Source organism: Gopherus flavomarginatus, chromosome 2 (genome assembly GCF_025201925.1).
Source record: "Gopherus flavomarginatus isolate rGopFla2 chromosome 2, rGopFla2.mat.asm, whole genome shotgun sequence".
Lineage (NCBI taxonomy): Eukaryota > Metazoa > Chordata > Testudines > Testudinidae > Gopherus > Gopherus flavomarginatus.
This window is the reverse complement of record NC_066618.1, coordinates 43382814-43404359: the sequence shown is the minus strand read 5'-3', so window position 1 is coordinate 43404359 and position 21546 is coordinate 43382814. Positions and strand designations below refer to the sequence as shown.

The following is a 21546-nucleotide window of genomic DNA, read 5'->3' as shown; positions in this document are numbered from 1 at the left end:
CTTTATTTGCAAAATGTGTATTTTGCTGGAAGGATTTTACCTCTGTTTGCTGTAACTTGTATTTTATGCTAGGGGGAGGGAGTCCCTCTAGTCTATATAGCTGAAGACCCTGTAAACATTTTTCCATCTTGATTTTACAGAGATAATTTTTACTTTTTTCCTTCTTTAATTAAAAGCTTTTCTTTTAAGAACTTGATTGATTTTTTTATTCTTGTGTGAGACCCCAGGGGACGGGGTCTGGACTCACCAGGGATTGGTGGGGTGAAAGAAGAGAAGGGGGAGGGAAAGGTTAATTTTTCTCTGTGTTAGGATCACTGTCTATCTCTCAGGGAGAGTCTGGGAGGGGGAGAGAAGGGGGGGAGGTGAATTTCCTCTGTTTTAAGATTCAAGGAGTTTGAATCACAGTGATCTCCCAGTGTAACCTGGGGGCGGGGGAAATCTGGGAGGAAGAAAGGAGGGGGGAATCGTTTATTTCCCTTTGTTTTGAGACCCAGGGGATTTGGGTCTTGGGTTCCCCCGGAAAGGTTGTGGGGGACAGAGAGTGTACTCAAACACTATATTTTGGGTTTGTGGCAGCGTGATAAGATCTAAGCTAGGAATTAAGCTTAGAAGGGAATAAGCAGGTCCCCACTTTCTGGACGCTAAAGTTCCAAGTGGGAAAGAGACCCTGACAAGTGTATTTAAAAGTGAATGGACCAAATTCTAAGGTTTTTAACTCAGGGAAATTTGAGTTGGCTTCCATGGAAGTGTGGGTGAAGACTTGGTAAAAACCTGATGCCAGATTATTATGGTTGACTGCTGGGTATGAGTGCAAGATGTGTCTCTGTGTGCAAGAAACCTTCCCCAGGGGCCATTTGTGCCCCAGTACTGGGGCTGGTTAGTATTAGTATTTCACTAGTGTCTAGGAATCCCAGCCCTCAGACCCCATTGTGCTAGGTGCTGTACAAAGACTGAATAGGAAGGATGATGCCTGCCCCAAAATGCTTACAATCTAAACTTCCAGTTCTTTTGCTCACCTGAGCACAAGAACTTCATGAGACTAGCAGTGTTAGCCACACCAAAGGAGGCTGGGAAGGAGGTGGAGTAATAAAGTCACTCTGTCTCCACCAGCCATTGAGGGAAAGCATTCTAGAGCCCTTTAAAAGGGTGTGGCCGGAGCTGCCACTATTGTCAGTCTTTGCCTGTCCATCAGGCAGCTCTGGGATGTTGGTGCCTTACACCTTAAAGTCACCTTTCAGTGAGGACCTCAGGTTTTATCTCAGAGTTGCCCCCTGTATTTATAATACACCAATAATTCTGAATAAATTGGCAAGTATTATGAGATGTATAGCAAGTTATTTATTTATACTGTTCCAATAATTGCAAACTGCAGTAAAGTCATACCCGATATATGTATTAGAAATCTTGTTTAAGAAAAGCATGTACATAATATTTAGTTTGTGTATGAAATTGTTTAAGTCTAAGAAATGGACAGAAAGCTTCTTCAAATTACTTGACGATGTTGAGCAACCTTACTAAGGAAATAAATGTTATAACAAGTATAGTACAATACCGAATCATTATTCTGTAGATTTTTATTTCAGGAACTCAATTGTTTTTTTCAAATTTTAAGCATTAATGATGCGCAACTTTGAGTCTTTTTTCTGCCAAATGATTCCAGCATTTGGAAGTAGAAGGGGAAGAATAAAAGATGGGAGAATTTTCATTTCTAGAGAAGAAGCATTTGATTATCTTGTACAATACTAGTGAACTTATTTATGTGATGTTAAAACTTAGCACTGCTATAGCACCTTCCATTGGAGGATATCAGAACACTTTATTAAGCATAAAGAGAAATTTGTTAATCCTCAGCACTCCTAAGTCAGTATTATCCCTATTTTTCAGATAATGTGACTGAGGCACACACTTGTCTTTTCACGGTCAACATCAGGAAGAATATAGACAAGAATTCTCAGCCAACTGCTGACCAGCATCTGGGGCATCATATTCCCAAAATCATAGTGTAGTTTTTGATCACAAACAAACATGATATTTTCTGTTCAACAATTGCAGAAAACTAAAAGTGTCCATGATATAATCTCATCAATCTGACAAAAATGTCTTGAACTATGAATGCACATAGCTGAGAATGTACCTGGATACCCAGGTAAGTTTACTAGCATTACAAGAAAACTCTGCTAGCACGTTTAATGTACAGATGGAATGAAATCCTATTCATTTGTCATTTAGCAGAACAAAAAAGGTTAGGTGTAAATTGCAGGTAGGATAGTTTATGTATATTTTTTAAGAAGCTGGCAGTAAGAATGCGTGTGCCAGGCACTATTATCTGAGCATTTTGCCCGAATGTTTTCTGACTTTCTGATTTACTCTTTATCTGCTTTTTCTCTTTTTAGATTGTAAGCTTTTTGGGGGCTACTGTACATTTCTGTATGACTTGCCAATTTGAGTTACTATTGTAATATAAATTATAGTAATACTTAACCAACGAAGTCACACTTGTCTAAAGCCAATATAAGTATAATCAGAGTCAGACGTTAGTCTCTACAAAGTAGTCTTATTTCTATGTCTGCAATCAATAATCATCTGAATTAATTTAGAGAAGGAAAGTGTGCAACTAGTAATCTTGACTAGTTACCCAGACATTTTCCAGCTGATCATTTAATTTGATGTAATTATGCTGAGTTATCATGCGTACACTTTTTAGCATTAGATTAGGATGCAGCAAAAATGCCAAAGACTTCTCAAACCAAAGAAAAATTGCATGACGATAGAGTCTTCAGTCCAAAAACTAAAATGCAGTAGGGTGCTAATACTTTTCCACAGTTAACATTTTCATAAACTTGTGAAATTGACCCACAAAAGTCAGAATACTTGCATGTTATGAGATTCACCCAGAGTTTTGTCAGAAAGTGCAATGTGCATTAGATAAACAAACCAGTTTCATATTGTATTAACCAGTTGTGTGTAGACATAGGTCAAACTGAGGCACCTTGATATATGTGAGCATCTGCAAGTATCTCCCTAATATTGAGCTCTTGGGAGCTGGCATTTGCAAACTAATGGCATAAGAATTTACAGGGTCTCATGAGAGCTCCAAAATCCTGCACTGTCTATTTACAGCTGTAATAAAATTGTCCCTCAAAAACAGAGAGAGCAAAGTTCCCCTTCGTAAAATCATCTTGTGTCTAATTGTTGGGGCTCCAACCTTGCAACTAAAACCAGAGTCTCTTGATAAAAAATAGGATAGAGATTTAACACACATCACGGTACAAAGCTTATCAGATTCTATACATTCTAAATAGCGACATTTTCGAAGATAGGAAAATTATCTGGGTGACACTGTGAACAGCTGAATGAAACCTTCTGCTCAGTGTGGTGTGGCAGTCAAAAAAGAGCAAACAAAATGTAGACAAGGCTAAAAAACAGTGGCAAGTATCCTACCTCTATTTGGAATATATTGATAGCAGAGCTTGTTTGACATTGCAATGGTCCATGTGTCTGAATATGAAGAATGTAAAGAAGAGACTCCTCTAGACTGGATGCAGGCCATCCAACATGGAGTAATGTTTCATTGATGGCACTTGGTCCAGTATTATACAGCTGTCAAATAAATAACAAAACCCATCAATGTAGAACTTTCCAAGGCCAGGAACAACAACAACATCCATTTAGACCTGACAACACTTTTCAGCCACAGATCTCAACAAGCCTTACAAAAGAGGTAAACATCATTATTCTCATTTTATAGGTGGGGAATCTGAAGCACAGGGAGGGGAAGTGACTTGCTTAGGGTCAGCCAGTAGGGCACTGGCAGATGTGGGAATTACACGCAGGTTTCCTACGTCCCGGTCAATATTCAAGTGCTTAGTGGCTTTCTCACTTATATTTTTATCTCTGATGCTAAGGTCTGCAATTGCCTACAAAGTGGGGATGAAAAGGTTCTGTCCTCATTTACAACAATAAAGCTATGGGAAATTTATAGCTGTTGCATCAGTGTCAGAACTTAACCCCCTTTGAGGGAGCAGCAATAGCTGTTTCATAGTGAAGGCTCAAGCTACTGCCTCATTTTTAAAAATCCAGTTTTCAAACCTCTTCAAGCCAGCTTTCCACAAAATCTTCCTGAAATCGCAGGGGTCACAGCACATCCCAGAGAAGAGATTTTCTGGGAAGTTTGGTTAAAAAAAAAAAACAGAAAAGAAATGATGCACCCAGAACCTTCTAAATTATTATTTTCACATGAGCATATACTTTCGCAAATGTATGAGGGCAATTTTAAGTTTGAGTAGGTGGCGTAAATTGGGTATGAGTGTAAGAGTGGAATAGGCTGGATGCTTTGCTGTTCATTCTGAGACATTTTAGACTTCTTTTTGTGAAGAAAGTGCACTGTTTGTTTCTGGGCTTTAACTGGAACCCAGTGACACATATTTTCAACCTTACTTCTTTTTCAGTGAAGTTTTGTTTGTGACTAAACCATAGGGGATTCCTTACTCAATGGGACTACACATATGCTGAAAGTTACATACATGTTTAAGTGCACTGCTGCATCAGAGCCCAAGTGAGGTAACATGAAGATCCTTATTATAAGTTGTAGAAACATGTTAAGCTGTAAAATTAGAATATAACACTTTATTTTGTTCATAGGTTGATATCTCTGATTAATTTAACTTCAGTAATCGGCTTGCAAATTTTAACAATATAATTTTGTTTAAGTTTAGTGGTTTCTTCTCTGTTTCAAGTTGCCTATCCTTTCCTGACTACTGGCTTGTGAATTGTAACCATATGTGAAGCACTTTGTTTCACCCTCTTGCAGAAGGTCATTTATCAAATTCAAAACATGGTCTGTATTCAGTCTAGTTCATTCAAAGTACTTGTTTTGAACATGAACCCCCAGCCCCTTTCTATTTAATCAGTGTATCTCCAGAAGAAAAAACACATGATGGAAAGATATACTCTTCAAAATATTAATACACAAAGCCTCCTTGTGTATACTTGTGAAGTTTTTTGTTGTTGTTTTGGAAGCTACACATCTTTCACTCAGAGAGCAGAGAACATGTTGTTGCATTTAAGTTGCTGTGATTTTTGGAGTTATATGTTTAAAGGCAACATATTTTATCATTTTCATAGTTCTCATAGGACCACCTCAAAAACCCATTGAAGTCAATGGAAAAACTCAGCGTTCACTTTGATGTGCTTCCACAGCTTCTTGGTTAGTATTTAGTAAACACCAAAAGTGTTTAGGATTCCTTAATGACCAAGGAGTAAATCCTGTCCTGGCATAAACTGGTGCCCCTCTCACTAAACCACAGGAGTTGGACCTGGTTACTCCAGGACTGAATTTGGACCAACGCCTACAGTAACAATATCTGCATTAAGACTTGTATCAGCTCCACATAATGACAATGACCAAACTCCAAATTATCTCAGTGGAGCAGAAACAGACCTATTAGAAGCTAAATGATTTCAAATTATACCTCATATATGTGTTCTACTAAAGGGCCGACATCCTCTTCTTTGGTGGGCTCATCTTTAGGCTCCCAGTTGTGAAGTGGCAAAACAATTTGTGGAGGACGAGACACACTGTAATGAATAAAAAGGCTTAATATGTCACTTGCAGATTCATCTGCTATGTTATCATCAGATATACTATCTTTAAAAAAGATAAGACTACTTTATCCAGATGAAACTACAAATACATTTTAGATAGGCTGAATGGTCACTAGAGTTTATGCTAGGTGAATGGGACAACGCTTCCAAAAAGTGCAGTAGACTCTTTAATGACCACTAATGGTCAGTATCTCAGACTTACATCTCATCTGAAGGATGGCATCCTCCAGCAACATGTTGCCCCCTACCATTAGAGGACTGATTCTCTGTTGACTTGGAGGGAAGAGTGCTATCTGTCTAGGTATTTATAGCATACTCCTCACTCTGGTATTTGAACGCATCACACAATGCTATAAACCCAGACTAGTGCTCTACACAAAAACTTCAGGCTTTTCTTCTCATACTTATCCAGAGTATCCAGAGTCTAGAACTTTACATTCTACTTCCTTTTCAAAGCCAATTTTATCTATTTTAGGTACTTACTTGGCCTCCCTTCTTGTAGTATCTGAGTGCCTCACAATCTTTCATGTATTTATCCTTGCAACACCCTTGTGAGGTAAGGAAGTTCTATTATTCCCATTTTAAGATGTGCAACTTGCCTAGGGTCACAAAAAGTCTGTTGTGCAGCAAGGAATTGTACCCAGTGCATCTCATCCCGGGTTAGTATCCTAAACACTGGATCGTCTTTCTTTTTTTGGTTCAAAGACAGTAACATTCATAGCCATTATCCAAAATGTTAGAGCATCATACAATCAGTAAACAAGGGTTAAGAGAAAAAGACATAGTATATAATGAAACTAAGCACCTGGATCAGATGCTTTTCTTCCTTCTTTGCATCTCCATCCCAAAGTAAATTAGAACTTCACAACTTTTTTCTAAACTCCTATTTTATTTTCCTCCCTACTGCCTCAGAAAGGGCTGAGTAGGGTGAATTCTTTTAAAATTCCTATCTAAATCACAAATACTATTTCCTGCAGCACCTGCAAGTTCCATGGAGGCCTCCCATCCAGTCACTAACTTTAACCCAGTTTAGCCTATGAGATCTTAAACTTTCACAGCTCAAGATTCTCTTCTAGCCCATTACGTGAGTTCTGGTCAGTACATCCTGCAATGTACATCCAACAATACTGCCTGCAACAGACATAGGTTTGTGTAAAAGTAATAAATAATCAAACTAAATATTACCCGTTCATTTGTATTTGACCTATGACCTCATTCATCATGATAATTCGTTTACTCTTATTTCACCATTGTTTGGACGTTTCTCTTAGGTAATATTTCATATTTTGATGGAAAAATGCTTTTAATATCACCATGTTTAATTTAAAATGTTAATTTACACAGTCCTGTCTACTATAAAACACTGAGTTTTTAAAAATTTGGTATGAGACTGCATATTTAAATGAAAGTCACCAAATTTATACTGCTATCACTTTATTTCTGTAATACTTTCTTATGACAAAGATATCACATATTTTACTTTTTATTAAAGCTATAGAAGTCACACACAATAGTGTACCATTCCATTACCGGGTCAGTTGGCCCTGCATAAAAAACCAGTAAAGGAAGGGTACATTTCAAATCAAACTAGACATAGTAATATTTCAATTTTCCTTATGCTTTCAAAATGCATTTTTCTTTCTTAAAAAGAACCAATTGCCTTGTCACAGTCATAGCCTGTTAGTAAAGGTACCATTTTATAAATACAAACAGTGGTCTGAATAAAAATGATAATCTGAGTACTTGTCTGGGAGTAAAAAGTACAATTTTGCATAATGAGTTTCTGCCAGGAGTTTATAAAGCATTTTTTGTTAGTTGGGGTGGTACTCCTCCTCCTCCAAAAAAAATCCATCTGTTAAGATATACACTGGTTGCTATTCAGAGCAGTGGTTCAAAGTAAGTTTGGTTGTTTCTTGTTCTGTAAACTAATGGAATTTCACAGGATTATTTAACCATTGCATTTCCCGCACTATGAATAGGCAAGGTCTCATAGGACCATAAATAACTGATTGATGAGAATGTGATATGCTTTCAAGTGAAAGGAAAGGCATGTAATGTGCTAGCTTTTATTTTTGGTGATATGCCACCTAGGTTGTGATTTGCCACAAGTTACTAATGACATGCTACAACAGAAGTACCATTGTATGAAATGCCTATCACTTCACCACCAAGTATTCCAAATGCCAAGAAATGCTACAAACACATTTTACATTTTGTATAATTAAATTCCTTTTTGTTCTGTTCCTTTACTATTCCAAAACCAGTTAAAGGATATTGTATCTATCACCGGTGAAACAACATTCATAGCTCAGCAGGAAATCTTTGCAACGACTGCAGAACCCAGGGTGTGCAGTAATCTAATCCTTGTTAAGGAACTTCTGCCTGCCACAAGTCTTCCCATACTAACTGACTTCCTTCCTATGATGTTGTCTGCCAGAGACTTGGCTATGAACAAGTGGAAATCACACAAATAGTCACTGAGACATAGATATCTTAAAGAAAAAATGGTTTATAGAGACTGAAACAAAAGATGATTGGGAAGACTACACAGAGGGAGGAGAAAGTGGAGATTGAGGATGCAGAAAAAATGACAAACAGCATTACCAAATCCAACAGGAAGCATAACAAGGTATAGTTCAATAATTTATTAAAACAAATGAAGAATTATTTGATGAAGATATCTTCCCTACCTCAGATGTGGCAGAATAAGTCACACATATATTCAGCAAATAATATGATGGATTTTGTCAAACTTCCTTAATAAAATATTCAATTATTTCTCTCCCCACTCCCCTGAGAGTTGGGGTGGTTAGCTTCTCTGAGGTTCAGTTCCTTAATTAGCAAAATCTCTCAGGCAAAGACCATGTGATTGTTTCTTCACACATTCACCATTTTATGGCAAATACCAAAAGCAAAGGGATTAACAAGCACATAAAGTGGAGAATGTGCTGACTACAAGTCATTTAATAAAACAATTCTCTTGTTTTCAGCACCCTGGGCAGCTACCCAGGTCACCTGTCCTTAAGGCCTATTTCTGGGTAAGTTCTCCAATATTTGGAGTTGGTTTTCCAAACGCCCAGGCCCAGCTGTTTATTGTTTACATAGATTTTCATCAAAAGACATGCATACTGTAGTGTAGAAAAGGCATTACAACAGAGAGATAAGTAAGAGCCCACAGAACAGTAATCTGTGGATGCACTATGCAACCATCCTGCATGTTAGAGTCATCACTGAAAAACAGGGGGCACTTTAATAGGGAAGATCTCTGCCCTCAAAATAGCAATGTTTTCAACCAGCTCTGTTGCTAGTTTATATCTTTATTTTGTCCCTGGTTCAGATAAGCCTTTCAGCACATGCTCAGTCCCACTTGCTTCCTTGGCTGCCACTGAACCAACACCAGCACTTCTGGGGCATCAGGCCCCAAAGGCCATGCTGCACCCAAATGGCCCTTCTCCACCAAGTCCAGCATATTCCGGAGGCACCGATTCCTCTATGAGCACAGGCACTCACCATCACCAGTTGCAGCAGGGGTGGGAAGAATGTCTCCAGAATCTGCAGCCCTGGGATTTTAGGGCTATGATTACTGTACATTTCACTCTAATTGGTTCACTCATTCTCTCTAACCTCTTACTGTTCCTTGAAGTCATCACCTACTCTTGACAACCCCCACCTCTCTCTCTCTCTCTCTCTCACAGAGTGCACTTTGCTTTCTTCTCCTTACTGCATCCTCAATCTCCACTTTCTCCTCCATCTATGTAGTCTTCTCAATCATCTTTTGTTTCAGTCTCTATAAACCCTCTCCCATAACACCAGCTTGCCGAAAATATCGCCTCTTTCTCTCCAACTTCCTTCCTCTCTACTACCTCTGACTATCACAGAAAATGAGGTAAACTCACTTTAACACTGCTTTACAAAAAAATGTAACCTTTAACAGAAGACCACATGTTCTTTGGTTTGCACCTCATGTTCCTTTCAATTACCCCTTTCTTTTAGGCTTCTTTATGCAGTTAGCTGGGAAGCACTTAGACTGTTGATAAATTGCATAGTCAATTGCTTAACCACACTTTGGTTAAGTATGAAATACATTCAGGAGACTAAATAACCAATGTCAGTCAGGTTTATTGCTACAATTCAATAGTAGTACAGGAAGAAAAGTTCAATACGATACTAGTTTTTGGGAAGCAGTCTCATGCAGTGTTGTTAAATTCACCTTACCCAGAATGTTTGCTCCCAAAGAAACACATTTCAGCTAGGAGTATTTACAGGATGATTTTACAAGTTATAAGACTTTTTACATGTTACTAAAATCCAATCCATCAGTTCATCTTTGTTCCATAAATTGTTGTTCTGTACCTTTCCTCATCTTTGTTTTGGAAACTAGCATGTGTGTGAAGGTACCTCCTCAGCTTGTTCCAGGGTAAAATGTTAACGTATTTTGCCTTACACAAGTTTCTTATTTTCTAATGCCAAAGATTACTTCGGTTTAGCAAAGTCTTATGGGATACTTAGCATAAGTGAACAGAATTATAAAACCATAGCTGTTTGCAGTGCCTTCCACCAACACAAGTTCGTCCGATTAAAGATATTACCTCACTTGCCTTTTCTCTCTCAGAATTATACAAGACAAAGGCCAATTCAGGCAATATAAGTACTAGACATAATATGTGTCACATTGATATTGTGTGCTTAATGCATATTAATATATGTGGTATCAATAATACATATTCATAATGTGATTTATATAATTTTAATCCCAGTATATATTGGTCACAGAGATACTATGGTAAAGGGCTACAGAAAACTCTGAGACAGATCTTAAATTTTTGTTCTTTGGACCAGAGACCATGTCTTCTCTATGATCTGTGAGGTGCCTGGGACGCTTTTGTGTGCTAGACACAAACCGTAATAGAGTACTTGCATTTTATGTATTGGGTCTAGTTTAGATATCAGCAACAGCATACAACTGTCCAAGCAATAATTAATGTTGTCCATACAAAATCAATAACACTGTTCAGGACCAAAGTGGAAAGCTCTCTAGATTAACTATGTGTTTTGAATATTTATCACAAGTGCCTTTTGCTTCTTGCCTTTTTCAGTTTCCAAATATATGTCAGGATATAAAACTGTAGTAATTACCAGTCTGGATCACACCAAAGGCCCCATCTAGCCTACTATCCCACATCTGGTTCAGATGTAAGAACCCTGCAGCAGGCAGACGTTTGATAATCTCCCCTGCCCCCTCATTTAGGTTTCATCCTGATAGTTTATGTCCTGTAACAAAAGGTTTAATACCCCTTCCAAATTTCTTGTTGTCATTTATTATGATAATTCCAGACTCCATAATTGAACCTGTAGTTTTTATGTGCACACACAACAGAATATACTTCAAATGACAGGACCTAAAGCTCCCATCCTGCAAAGCTTCTGTGTGTGATAATCCACTGAAATCAGTGAGAGTTCTGCACTTGAAAGAGCTTGCAAGATCGGGCTATAAATAATATACAGTCATATAAAGATTCATTTTAAAGGTGTGCATTGGTTGCAAGTATGAATTGAAATACTGAAGTGCTTACCCTATGATCTGCACTTGAGCCACAGCACTGATGTTGATTTGAAGGTTAACCAAGTTGCTGGTGGGATTAACCTTATTAGAACTAGAATAGATTTGCACACAGGTTAGTTAGGTTTCAAGTATAAAATTAGAAAAGCAATCATTTAATACTCATGTTGACGCTTTAGAATTCAGTTTAATGCCAGTGTCCACCATCAACTAATTAGAAAAGGTAGTATTGGAAATGTTATATCACTGACTTTAGAACCTACAAAAATTAATAATCATATTACATGCAAGCATGCATACACATGAATATAAATATATCAATGTATTGTATGTCTTATTATATATACATATATGAGGTGTATTTCAAAGAACAAAAATTAATTTGTTTCTGTTAAGTGTTATGCCATTCTTATTTCATTTCCTACTGTATACAGTGGAAACCCAATTTTATGAACTGTCTTATGAACAACCACTTATGTGAATCATTTTTCTGCCGCCCAAGTCATCTTTCTGCAACTGAACATGACTTCAATCCTTTAGCCAACATCCAAGCAGATGGACAGGTTTGAACATATTGAGAGATTTGGTGGTAAAGAAAAGATGGAATTCTTTCAAAGAAAAATCAGACATGCTTTATTTTTTTATTACCGTTTGTTATGTACACTGTCACTGAATGATTAATATATTATCTTATGAACTACACCTATTGTAATTATGAGACATTCAATTTTATGAAATTTTCAACCATATGAACTCCTCAGTCCCCAATTAGTTAATAAAATAGGGGTTCTACTATAATAATTGATCTCATCATGTTTTAATAATGCAATGAAATCACGCTTCTTTTAGAAAATCTTGTGATCTGGTTATGACACAAAAGAATAATTACTTAGAGAATTTGTTTAGCTTGGTTATAAGACCATGTAAACTATCTGGTCTGATTTTGCATCTGTCTGTGCAAGGGAATCTCAGTAAAATCAAGAACAATTTTGTGCATGAAAACATGGCAAGGCTAACTAACAAGCTGTCCTCTGTTACTGTTTGGCTTTTAAGACTCTCCAAACTTGTGAGTGTGAAGAACAATAAGATTAAACAAAAAATCCCTCAGGGAAAAACTATCATTGAAATGAACTATATTTTTCCTCAGTTTTTCTATTCCAGATCTCACCCAGCAATAAAAATGAATCCCCAAAAATAAGGCGTGATTATCTCACTTTTCTATAAACAAATATGTAGGCCTTATCATCTGACAAATCCTCCCTAGTGCATGGAGTCCTTTTCACTTCACTATGACTGATCATAAGATTAGGGGACTATCCATGTGAGGAAGGATTTGTGGGATCAAGATCATATGCAATATAAATATTTAGAGATTTCAAACTCATTTTCACCATGAGACTAATGTTAGTGAGGTTTTGAGCATTTCCAAGCAAGCCTAGAGGGCCCCTTTCCAACAGAGTTTGAGCCTCTTTTGCTGTCATAGTTTACCATTATCGCATCTGGTAGCATCAGTTAAATGGAAACATTTTGAACAGGCCAGAATTCTCATTACTAACTACTGAGAAGTATTAGGGTAATTCTGTTTTGATTCAGGGCTTCTGGGTCCCAATTGCTAAATTAGAGGCAACTTTAATTTGTTTGTAAACTGGTGCATTCCCTTTTCAAAATATCCATTTAGGGTTTGATTTAGTCCTGCACTGTCACTTCCTTGCAGCCACGGAAAGCAGCTTGGGGACTGCAGTTAAAGTTAAATTTTAATTTATTTGTCAATACAAAGGCGATTATAACATTAATTTGTTAGGATAAAATGCACTCCATTTCCTCTAATTTCCATAGAGTTCATATGCTCAGACTACGCAGAATCATATTATGGTCAAATATTTGGGGCACTTGTATGTTTTCTTTGAGGTTCATGATATTTTCTCATTATGCAAGTATTTTAAATAAAGAAGTCTATGTACCGATATGCACTGCACACCTCTCTGTACAGATATCTAAGGAAATTATTTGTGCCTAACAAAATTCGTATTAAAAAAGGAACTACATTTGACAGACAATACTAGTTCCCTGGCCTCTTCCCATAAGCAAAGCTTCCCTTGTTGCTCTCAGTGAATTACCATTACACGTTTGGCATGTTGAAATATTTATTTTTTGCATATTATTTTGGAGCAAATTAATTATTGATTTCCTATGGAAAAACTACTCATACTGAGACACATATCCAAGCCAAACAAGTTTTACGCTTACTCTTCTTTTCCTGTTAGGTCATTTACTTTTGCTTCACTGTGGTTTCCTGTTTCTTTGTTTTTTTTATAATTGTTTTATCCTTTCGTTAAGGATGTAGAAATACTACTTAAAATTTAGAACACACATAAACTTGACTGCTCTGCATTTACGCTACAGCAAGAGGATAAAATAATGATTTTTTTTTAGACAGAATGGGGGGAGCTGTGCAGCATTTTAATCCAAATGTTTGGAAACAGAACTTTCCTACCTAATATTTCTAAACTGTTTCTTCTCCTGTAACTGAATGCATCATGTCCGTTAATGGAATATAAGCAGTCTGGATTCCCTAAGAATTCAGATTGGCTTGGAGTAGAGGTTTTCAGATTTTAAGCATCAGAACCTCTATCTAGCCATATGAAGGAGGAGAGTGGTCAGAACCCCCCACCTCATATGAGAACCCATGTTTTTCACTGATGTTAGGATTCCGTGAGTCATGGGTAGGCATCTTATTTTTAAATTTAAATATAGCCATCACTGACTGACACATATACTGAAACTAAATTTCCATTTGGCTCATATACCAAATGATTATACAAATTCCCGAGTATCTTTCACTGTATGTACATGGCATGCATCTTTTTTTTTCCTTTGCCCCCTTCCCCGAGTGTGATTCACACCTGGGTTCTACCCTGGTCTCGGCCAGCATAATGCAAAGTTCAGTGCCCTAGCAAAGCCAAGTCTGATGGGTGGAAGGGATGAATGTTATCATGGGGCATATGCCCATGATGCCTCCTCTGCTAGGCAGCTTACAGCCAACTAGTACAACTAATTGCATGAGGTGCTGAATGAATAGGACTATGACCAAGGCTGTCAGGTGATGCACTGATCTAGCACACTTCCTGGGCATTCTCTATCAGTGGGGCAACCAGGAAGCATCACCCTCAAGTTAAAACTGTCCTTGTTCCCAGGAAGGACCACTGAGGGAGGGCTGGAGCATGAAACACCCCTCTGTGTTCTCTGGAGAAAAGTAAGCCCTGCATGTGTCTTTCTGCCTTTTCCCTGTTTAGGTGTTTATCTGTGTGTCCTTCCTGCTGTGAGGAACATTTTGAAATGATGATTTAAACATTTAAATATCTCCATTATTTATTGTAGTGTACATAATCAAGACACTCATTAAAGGCCAGAGTCTGGCAATTAAGTCAACAAGGGTAGGACAAGGAGATACTCAGGGAGAACTCTGGCTGCTGATTTGATGATTACAGATGCAGTAGATCTGCCAGCCTTTGAAAAATTGTAGTGTATGTGCTTTTGCCACTGTTCCTAATCAACTCTATTTCCATATTGGGGGGCAGGGAAGGATGTGATGGCATGTTGTGGCCTGAAGCACTGCCCAGCAGAGGGACATCTGTTATTAGCGGTTCAGTCACACTGTGGCTACAGCTAGTAGAAAAACTCTGCCTTCTCTCTCCTTCCCCGCCCCCCCCATTTCATATGGTTCAAGTTAGAGCCTGTTTTCCTTTTTTCCAATTTTTAAAAATTGTAACTTCTCATAACTCTTATCAAAATGGTTATTGAGAGAGCTGGCCGGAGACTGGAATTTCTGTTACATGGGAAATTCCAAAGTTCTAAAAAATTCTTATTCCAAATTGGAACAAAAATCTGAAATCTCAAAATTTTCTGCAAATCAAAAATTATGACTTTTGTTTTATTTGAGAGCACTGAATCATTTTGTTTTGAATTTTATATTAAAAACATATAATATTTAAAAAATGAATGTAAGTCTAACCTAAATAAATCAAAATGCTAGTCTAAGCTAGATATTTTACTTTATCAGAATGATAGTGAGAAGTGAAGTGAGAAAGCTGAAATTGAATAATTTTGACTTTTCCCCTTAAATTTAATCAAGATTTACATGTTTCTGAAAAATGTTTTGCTTTTGATGGAAAACTGTCAACATTTCTGACTAGCTCTAGTTATCAAGATTTTTATTTTCCAATTTTCTGTAAACGATTATTTTTATAATTTCAATTACAAAAAATAATAATATCAACAATAAATTTAATGAAAAATGAAAATTTAGAAAAGTAAAGTTTTTTCATAATAATTTTATTGGAAAAAGGCCTTTTTTACATTAAAACATTTTATTGGAAAAAAATCAGACCACCTCCAATTGTGGACGGTCTATTTTCTTAGACAGGAATAAGGGTAAGCCAGTCTTTTTTTATTTTTTTCTTCCCCATTAGGATGTCTTTCTGAAGCTTGAAAGGATCAGATTTTATCATTCAGCACAAACACAAACCGATGAAGAAATATTTCCATCAATAGTAATCAAAATGTTGTTTGGCAATGAAAATGTTGCTTGAGAACTCATTAGAGTTTGATTTAAAAACATTTACTTTGTCAAGATCACATGTCAAAATATGCAATTGTGTTTTAATGGTTATAAAGCTTCAACTTTTAGAATTTCATAATCTACTGTCATTAAATAATTATTGTCGACTGCTCCCACAGTCTGATGTCCCCATAATTTCTCACAACTGTGAAAATTTTAAAATATAAACAAATTGGAAGAAATACTTACAAATAAACTTCAATATTATGCAATCAAAATGTTATATCTACACATTTTGATTGGATAAAATATATAAAATTGATTTCTGCTGTGCCTAATTATGTGTTTCAAGCAATTCTGAAGAGGAATATCAAGTTTAAATTCCATAAAGTTGGCACCCATGGAACCACTGACCACAACCAGAAGAAATGAATTTTGACAAATGAAAAACCCTCAACATATTCCTGTAGCTGATTTAGCTAAAAGCCAACAGAGTGGTCTGTACCAGTTTTAGATTCCTCTAGAAAACATCTGCAAAAGGAAAGGCCATAGAATAATTACTTCCATTGTAGAGTTACAATGAATCTTCTTAGCATTAGTTTTGAAATATGGATATATATTTACAGTTTAAATCATCGTGTACTTGGTAAAATATCTAACCTTTTTACTTGCAGTTCAAATTTGATGCTGAAATCGGCATTTTCAAAATGCTGAACGGAAAATCGGATGCCAGTGGAGAACTAGGAAAAAACAAACATTTTGTGAGTAACATTTTGAAAGGGTGGCTTAAATGTCTTATTTTTTTTGTAGCGAACCTAATCAAGACATTCATTAAAGTGTGCACTCCCACCCCAAAACAAATGAAAGAGTCAGTTATTAAAAATGGCAGTTTTAAAGACATGATTCATCATGGGAAAACCAGCATTCTTTAAAGTTATGATTTTTAGATTTTTACAGCAGTGTGCAATTGTGCATTAATAACTATTAATCTAAAACCTAGTCAATTAAAAAAATATAGAAGCAGGACTACTTGAAAAGCTTTTCATTTGGAACTGAGACTGTGCCAGCAGGGTTCAGCGTGTAAAGGCCCTCTGAATCCTCCTCAAATTACATTTATTGCCTTGCATCATACACATACTGTTTGATCAGAACCCTCTTTGTGCTCCCTGAAAATGTTGGTTTCATGGCAATACATGCATATGCAAAAACAAATTCTTCTTGAGAATTCCATCAGGTGTTATTGGGAAACTGGGCCATCAATCCTTCATTTTCAACCAAAGTTTGAACTTCTCATTCTCTTTTTTTCATTTTATTTTCTTGTTTGAACAAGTGGAGGAGACTTCTTTGTTCTACTTTTCTCTGCTTGCTTGTGTGGTATCTTCACCAATACAAACACAATAATCTACAGTTTTCTTTTCAGACCTAGAATCAACAGCGTTCAAGAGGAATGCATTTCATCCTGCATTCATGCTTCTAGTCGCTATTTGGTCATTTCTCTTGTTTTACCAACCATCTTGGAGTAATGCCAATGTTGATACTTTAAGTCTTCCATTAATTTTTCCCTCTCTTTCTTCACTTGAAGAACATAATGGTGGATTGGTGAGTTTAAATCCATCTAGAGGACTATTTTTAGGGTGAAATGTTTCAATCTTTTCCTTCAGTTATTCATTTTGTGCTATGTGGAAGGCAATATTGTTAGAATAAAAGCATGCTGCAAGTTCAGGTCTTTGTCTTTCAATCATTTAAACAGCATAATCACCGATAATCCTTGTCATTGTCTGTAGCGTCTAAGATGAACAGAAACCACTACTGAAGTAAGCTGATGCTGAATAGGTGCTTGAAGGCATGGAAGGGACTTAATTTGTCATTAAGGCTACATTCTGATGATGATGGTGGTGGTGGCAGTATCAAAAATGTATGTGTGTTGCAGATACATTTGAAGTATTATTTAAATTTAATGAAGCAAAAGCTTTCACTGCAGTGGTGCTGGAACACTCTTTACAGTAGGCGGGCTGAAAGCCAGTGATTCCCAAACTTTTTACCTCACACCTGCTCCTAAACCCTGTCTAAGTCCCCCTCTCCCCAGAGCTGCAGCCAGGACCGAACTGTACCTCTGGGAAGGGGGAGGACACAGACAAGAGTAAGGGGGGCCGAGTCTGGAAGCACAGCTGGGGGCAGGAGCAGAGCCCCAGGCACAGGTCCTGCAGTCGGGACCTTGGGCACAGGGCTGAGAACAGAACCGCAGGCACAGGTCCTGTGGCCGGGACCCTGGGCACGGGGCTGGGAGCAGAGCCGCAGACATGGAACCAGCAGTGCCAGGACCCTGCATGCGGGGCCTGCAGCCGGGACCTTGCACAAAAGCTGGGTGTGCTGCAGCACCCCTAGTTCCTGCACCTATGTTTCACTGAGTGAAGTAAAAAAGCAATGTAAGAAATTCAGGATTTGTTCCACTGTATCTAACGGCCAGTGTACGGTGAATTTTTATTAGTGTTAAAGTAAGAGAGATCCAGTGAAGCAGAAGTACAGTTTCCCTCTGATCTAATAGAGCAGACATGCACTGCAGTTTTGATGATCTATTAGACCTCTATCAGCCTGGGCTTAATCCCTTATTTAATACTGAAATAGCACTCCTACCATAAAATACTAATGAGCTGCAGATGTTGCCTTTGCGTGATCATATGTCTTTTCTGTGGCTGAGAGTAGTTGACTCTACTAACAATAATGGAGCAAAGGTGCTCAGATATGCCACTGGTGAATCTCCAGAGGCCACTGGAGTGGCCAATATGTTGCTGGATCTCTAGCAGCAAGTTTATCTTTTCTGGCACAATATTAACACTTTTTTCATTTTCCAAATGAAGTTTTAGTTTTGTCAGGATTATATTACCATGAACCAGATCACATTCCCTATGGTATCTCTTAAGGCTCCATTCTATTATCATTATGGCACCCAGGATTATGCTAGGAGACATATGACTGCTCCTCACTTGCTACCTGCATACAACCCATATTAATCTTATTTTTGAAAAGTGTATTTTAGTGCATATAAAAGGTACAACATTGGCAACCGTGGCGACTGATATCTCTGTATACTAACAAAACAGGCAAACTTCCCTACACTAGCACATCATCTTCTTTTGCGTGGCAACTTCAAAAGCAACATCAAAGGTTGACATCCAAGTTTGTCTTTAACGATACGGCTTCTGGTAACGAATCAAGGCCGTCCTTCCAGAGAAGTATTTTAGAGGGCAGTTGTTCACTAGGTGTTCGATGGTTTGGATGTCTTCTCCACATTCATATATTGAATCATCCGTCATTTTCGATTTGTGTGGTAGGTAATGCAGGTGTGTGGTTCTGATGTGGTTCACTGTGATCCATATCTTATGTGCTATGGTGAAGCCAGGTGGTTGGTCTGTAGGATCCATGAGCAGGTCTTGATACTTGACCCTGCTATTTTCTCAGATCTCATTATCTTTCGGTGATAGTCCTGAGGTTTTGAGAGCTTTGTCTGCCAAGGTGTTCCTGGACTTATGGTGGGATGTCAAATGGGGTGGGGGTGGGGGTTGGAGATTTTCACAGGTGCCAAAGTCTGGGTCACTATCACATGCTCATATTGTTGGTGCTTCCCTTTTGGAGGGATGGTGTTAAGATATGCATGAGAACAGGAAGTTAGACTGTCGGAGTTGAATTCCACACCCCTATTCTCATAGTTCAATTACACATTGACAAGTTTCATATTTATGCTACCGGCCCATACTGGCGTGCAGTATTCAGCTGTTGAGAAAACAAGGGCCAAGATGGCTGTATGCAAGGTGTGAGGATCTGCTCCCCAACTAGACACAACTAGTTTGTGGACTATATTGTTCCTAGCATTTATCTTGGCAGCACTCTTCATCAGATGTTGGTGGTATGTGAGGCTTTGATCCAGAACCACCCTGAAATATTTTGGGAAATACTTGTAATTGAATTTGGTGCCACAGAAGGTGACATTCAAACACATCTTTGCATGGTGGCTGCTCAGGTGGGACATAGAAACATAAGAACCACGATACTGGGTCAGAACAATGGTCCAATTTAGTCCAGTGTCCTATCTTCCAACAGGGGCCAATGCCAGGTTCTTCAGTGGGAATGAACAGAACAGGAAATCATCAAGTGATCCATCCCCTACTGCCCATTCCCAGCTTCTGGCAAACAAAGGCTAAGGACACTTCAGAGTATGGTTTTGCATCCCTGCCCATTCTGGCTAATAGCCATTGATGGACCCATCCTCCATGAATTGTTATAGTCTTGGCCTTCACAGCATCCTCTGACAAAGAGTTCTACATGTTGACTGCGCATTGTGTGAAGAAATACTTCCTTTTGTTTGTTTTAAATCGGCTGTCTATTAATTTAATTTGGTGCCCCCTAGTTCTTGTGCTATGAGAAGGAGTAAATAACACTTCCTTATTTACTTTCTCTACTCTAGTCATGATTTTATAGACCTCTATCACATCTCGCCCTTAGTTGTCTTTTTTCCAAGCTGAAAGTTCCCAGTCTTATTAATCTCTCCTCACATAGAAGCTGTTCCATACCCCTAAACATTTTTGTTGCCCTTTTCTGTACCTTTTTCAATTCCAATATATATTTTTGAGATGGGGTAGCCAGATCTGCATGCAGTATTCAAGATATGGGCATACCATAGATTTATATGGAGGCAATATGATATTTTCTGTCTTATTACCTGATCACAGGTGCTTTGTCCTGGCCTAAATCCTCTTTAGGGGTGTAGTATAACTGTCTGGAGTAACATCCTTTCCAAGAGCTTGTAGGTTACACATAGTGATATCAGCTGGAGTTTTTTCAGAGTGTGGCTGTGTTCCTTGGTCTCAGGATGGCAATGACCTTTGCCTGTTTCCATATCTTGGGTGTTTGGCCAACGGCATGCATGTTGGGAAAGAACTGCGTCTGCCGGTCATGGCCATGTTGACACGTTTTTCAGAAATTCTGGGAAGATGCTGTCTGGGCCTGCAGCCTTTCCAAGTTCAGTGAGTGTTATAGCCTTGTTCACTTCTTCTCCAGCGAATGGCTTTGATAGATTCATTGTTGCTGGGCAGTCAGATAGGGAACGATAAAGCACTTTCCCACGTTAAATGTACCTTATCGCTATTCATTTCCAATCTCTACTCAGTCTTTGATCTCTCTTGCTGAGATTACCTCATTAAAAACTCCAATATTATTGGCAGATACCTCCCATTAGTATGTAGGATAAATTTTATTGAGGCCATGGAACAGCCATCAGAAATGGTAATGACTTGGGAAGGACTTCAGTCTTTAACACTCTCAATCTGATACCTTTCAGCGTACTAGACAAGTCATTCAGTTAAAAATATTTAGACTCAATTTCTGCCTCTTGTCCTGTGCTTTAGTGCAGGTATACTGTGGAATGACAGCATGAAGTTATAGTCAACTTTGTGGGTTTTCCTGTTTTTTAATGTTTTGAACAGGTTAAGTACCTTTCATGAATAGTAAATTATTTCAAAATCCTTGATTTGCCAAAAGCCAGAGACCCTGTAATCCTGCTCCTAAGAACATATTCTGAAGATGTGACACTGCAGACTGTTCCAAGTTTTACTGCAGTAGTAGTATTCCACAGGGTATGTCACTAAACCCTGCCACACAAATGTGCTAGCCTTTCCAAACAAGTTGGTCTTCAATTGCTGCAGAATTGTAGGGGCTCCAGCTATTGAAGAGGCACTGTTGTGTCTCTGTTGTTAAGGGTTTAAGAATGTTTGATTATGATCTGACCCCCACATCCACAAAAAATCCCTTTCTGACTGAATATTTTAAA

The 21546-nt window shown here is 38.0% G+C and overlaps 1 protein-coding gene across 1 annotated transcript in view; it reads right to left on the bottom strand.

Moving 5' to 3' along the window:
- ITGA8 (integrin subunit alpha 8) overlaps positions 1-21546 on the bottom strand; it is a 182056-nt gene that overhangs the window by 44612 nt on the left and 115898 nt on the right. Inside the window, exons 22-25 of the mRNA XM_050939513.1 lie at positions 16383-16462; positions 11178-11258; positions 5472-5577; positions 3442-3600 (exon numbers count right to left, since the gene is read on the bottom strand). Of these exons, the coding sequence (XP_050795470.1) occupies positions 3442-3600; positions 5472-5577; positions 11178-11258; positions 16383-16462 (426 nt within the window). The remainder of the gene's footprint in view (positions 1-3441; positions 3601-5471; positions 5578-11177; positions 11259-16382; positions 16463-21546) is intronic.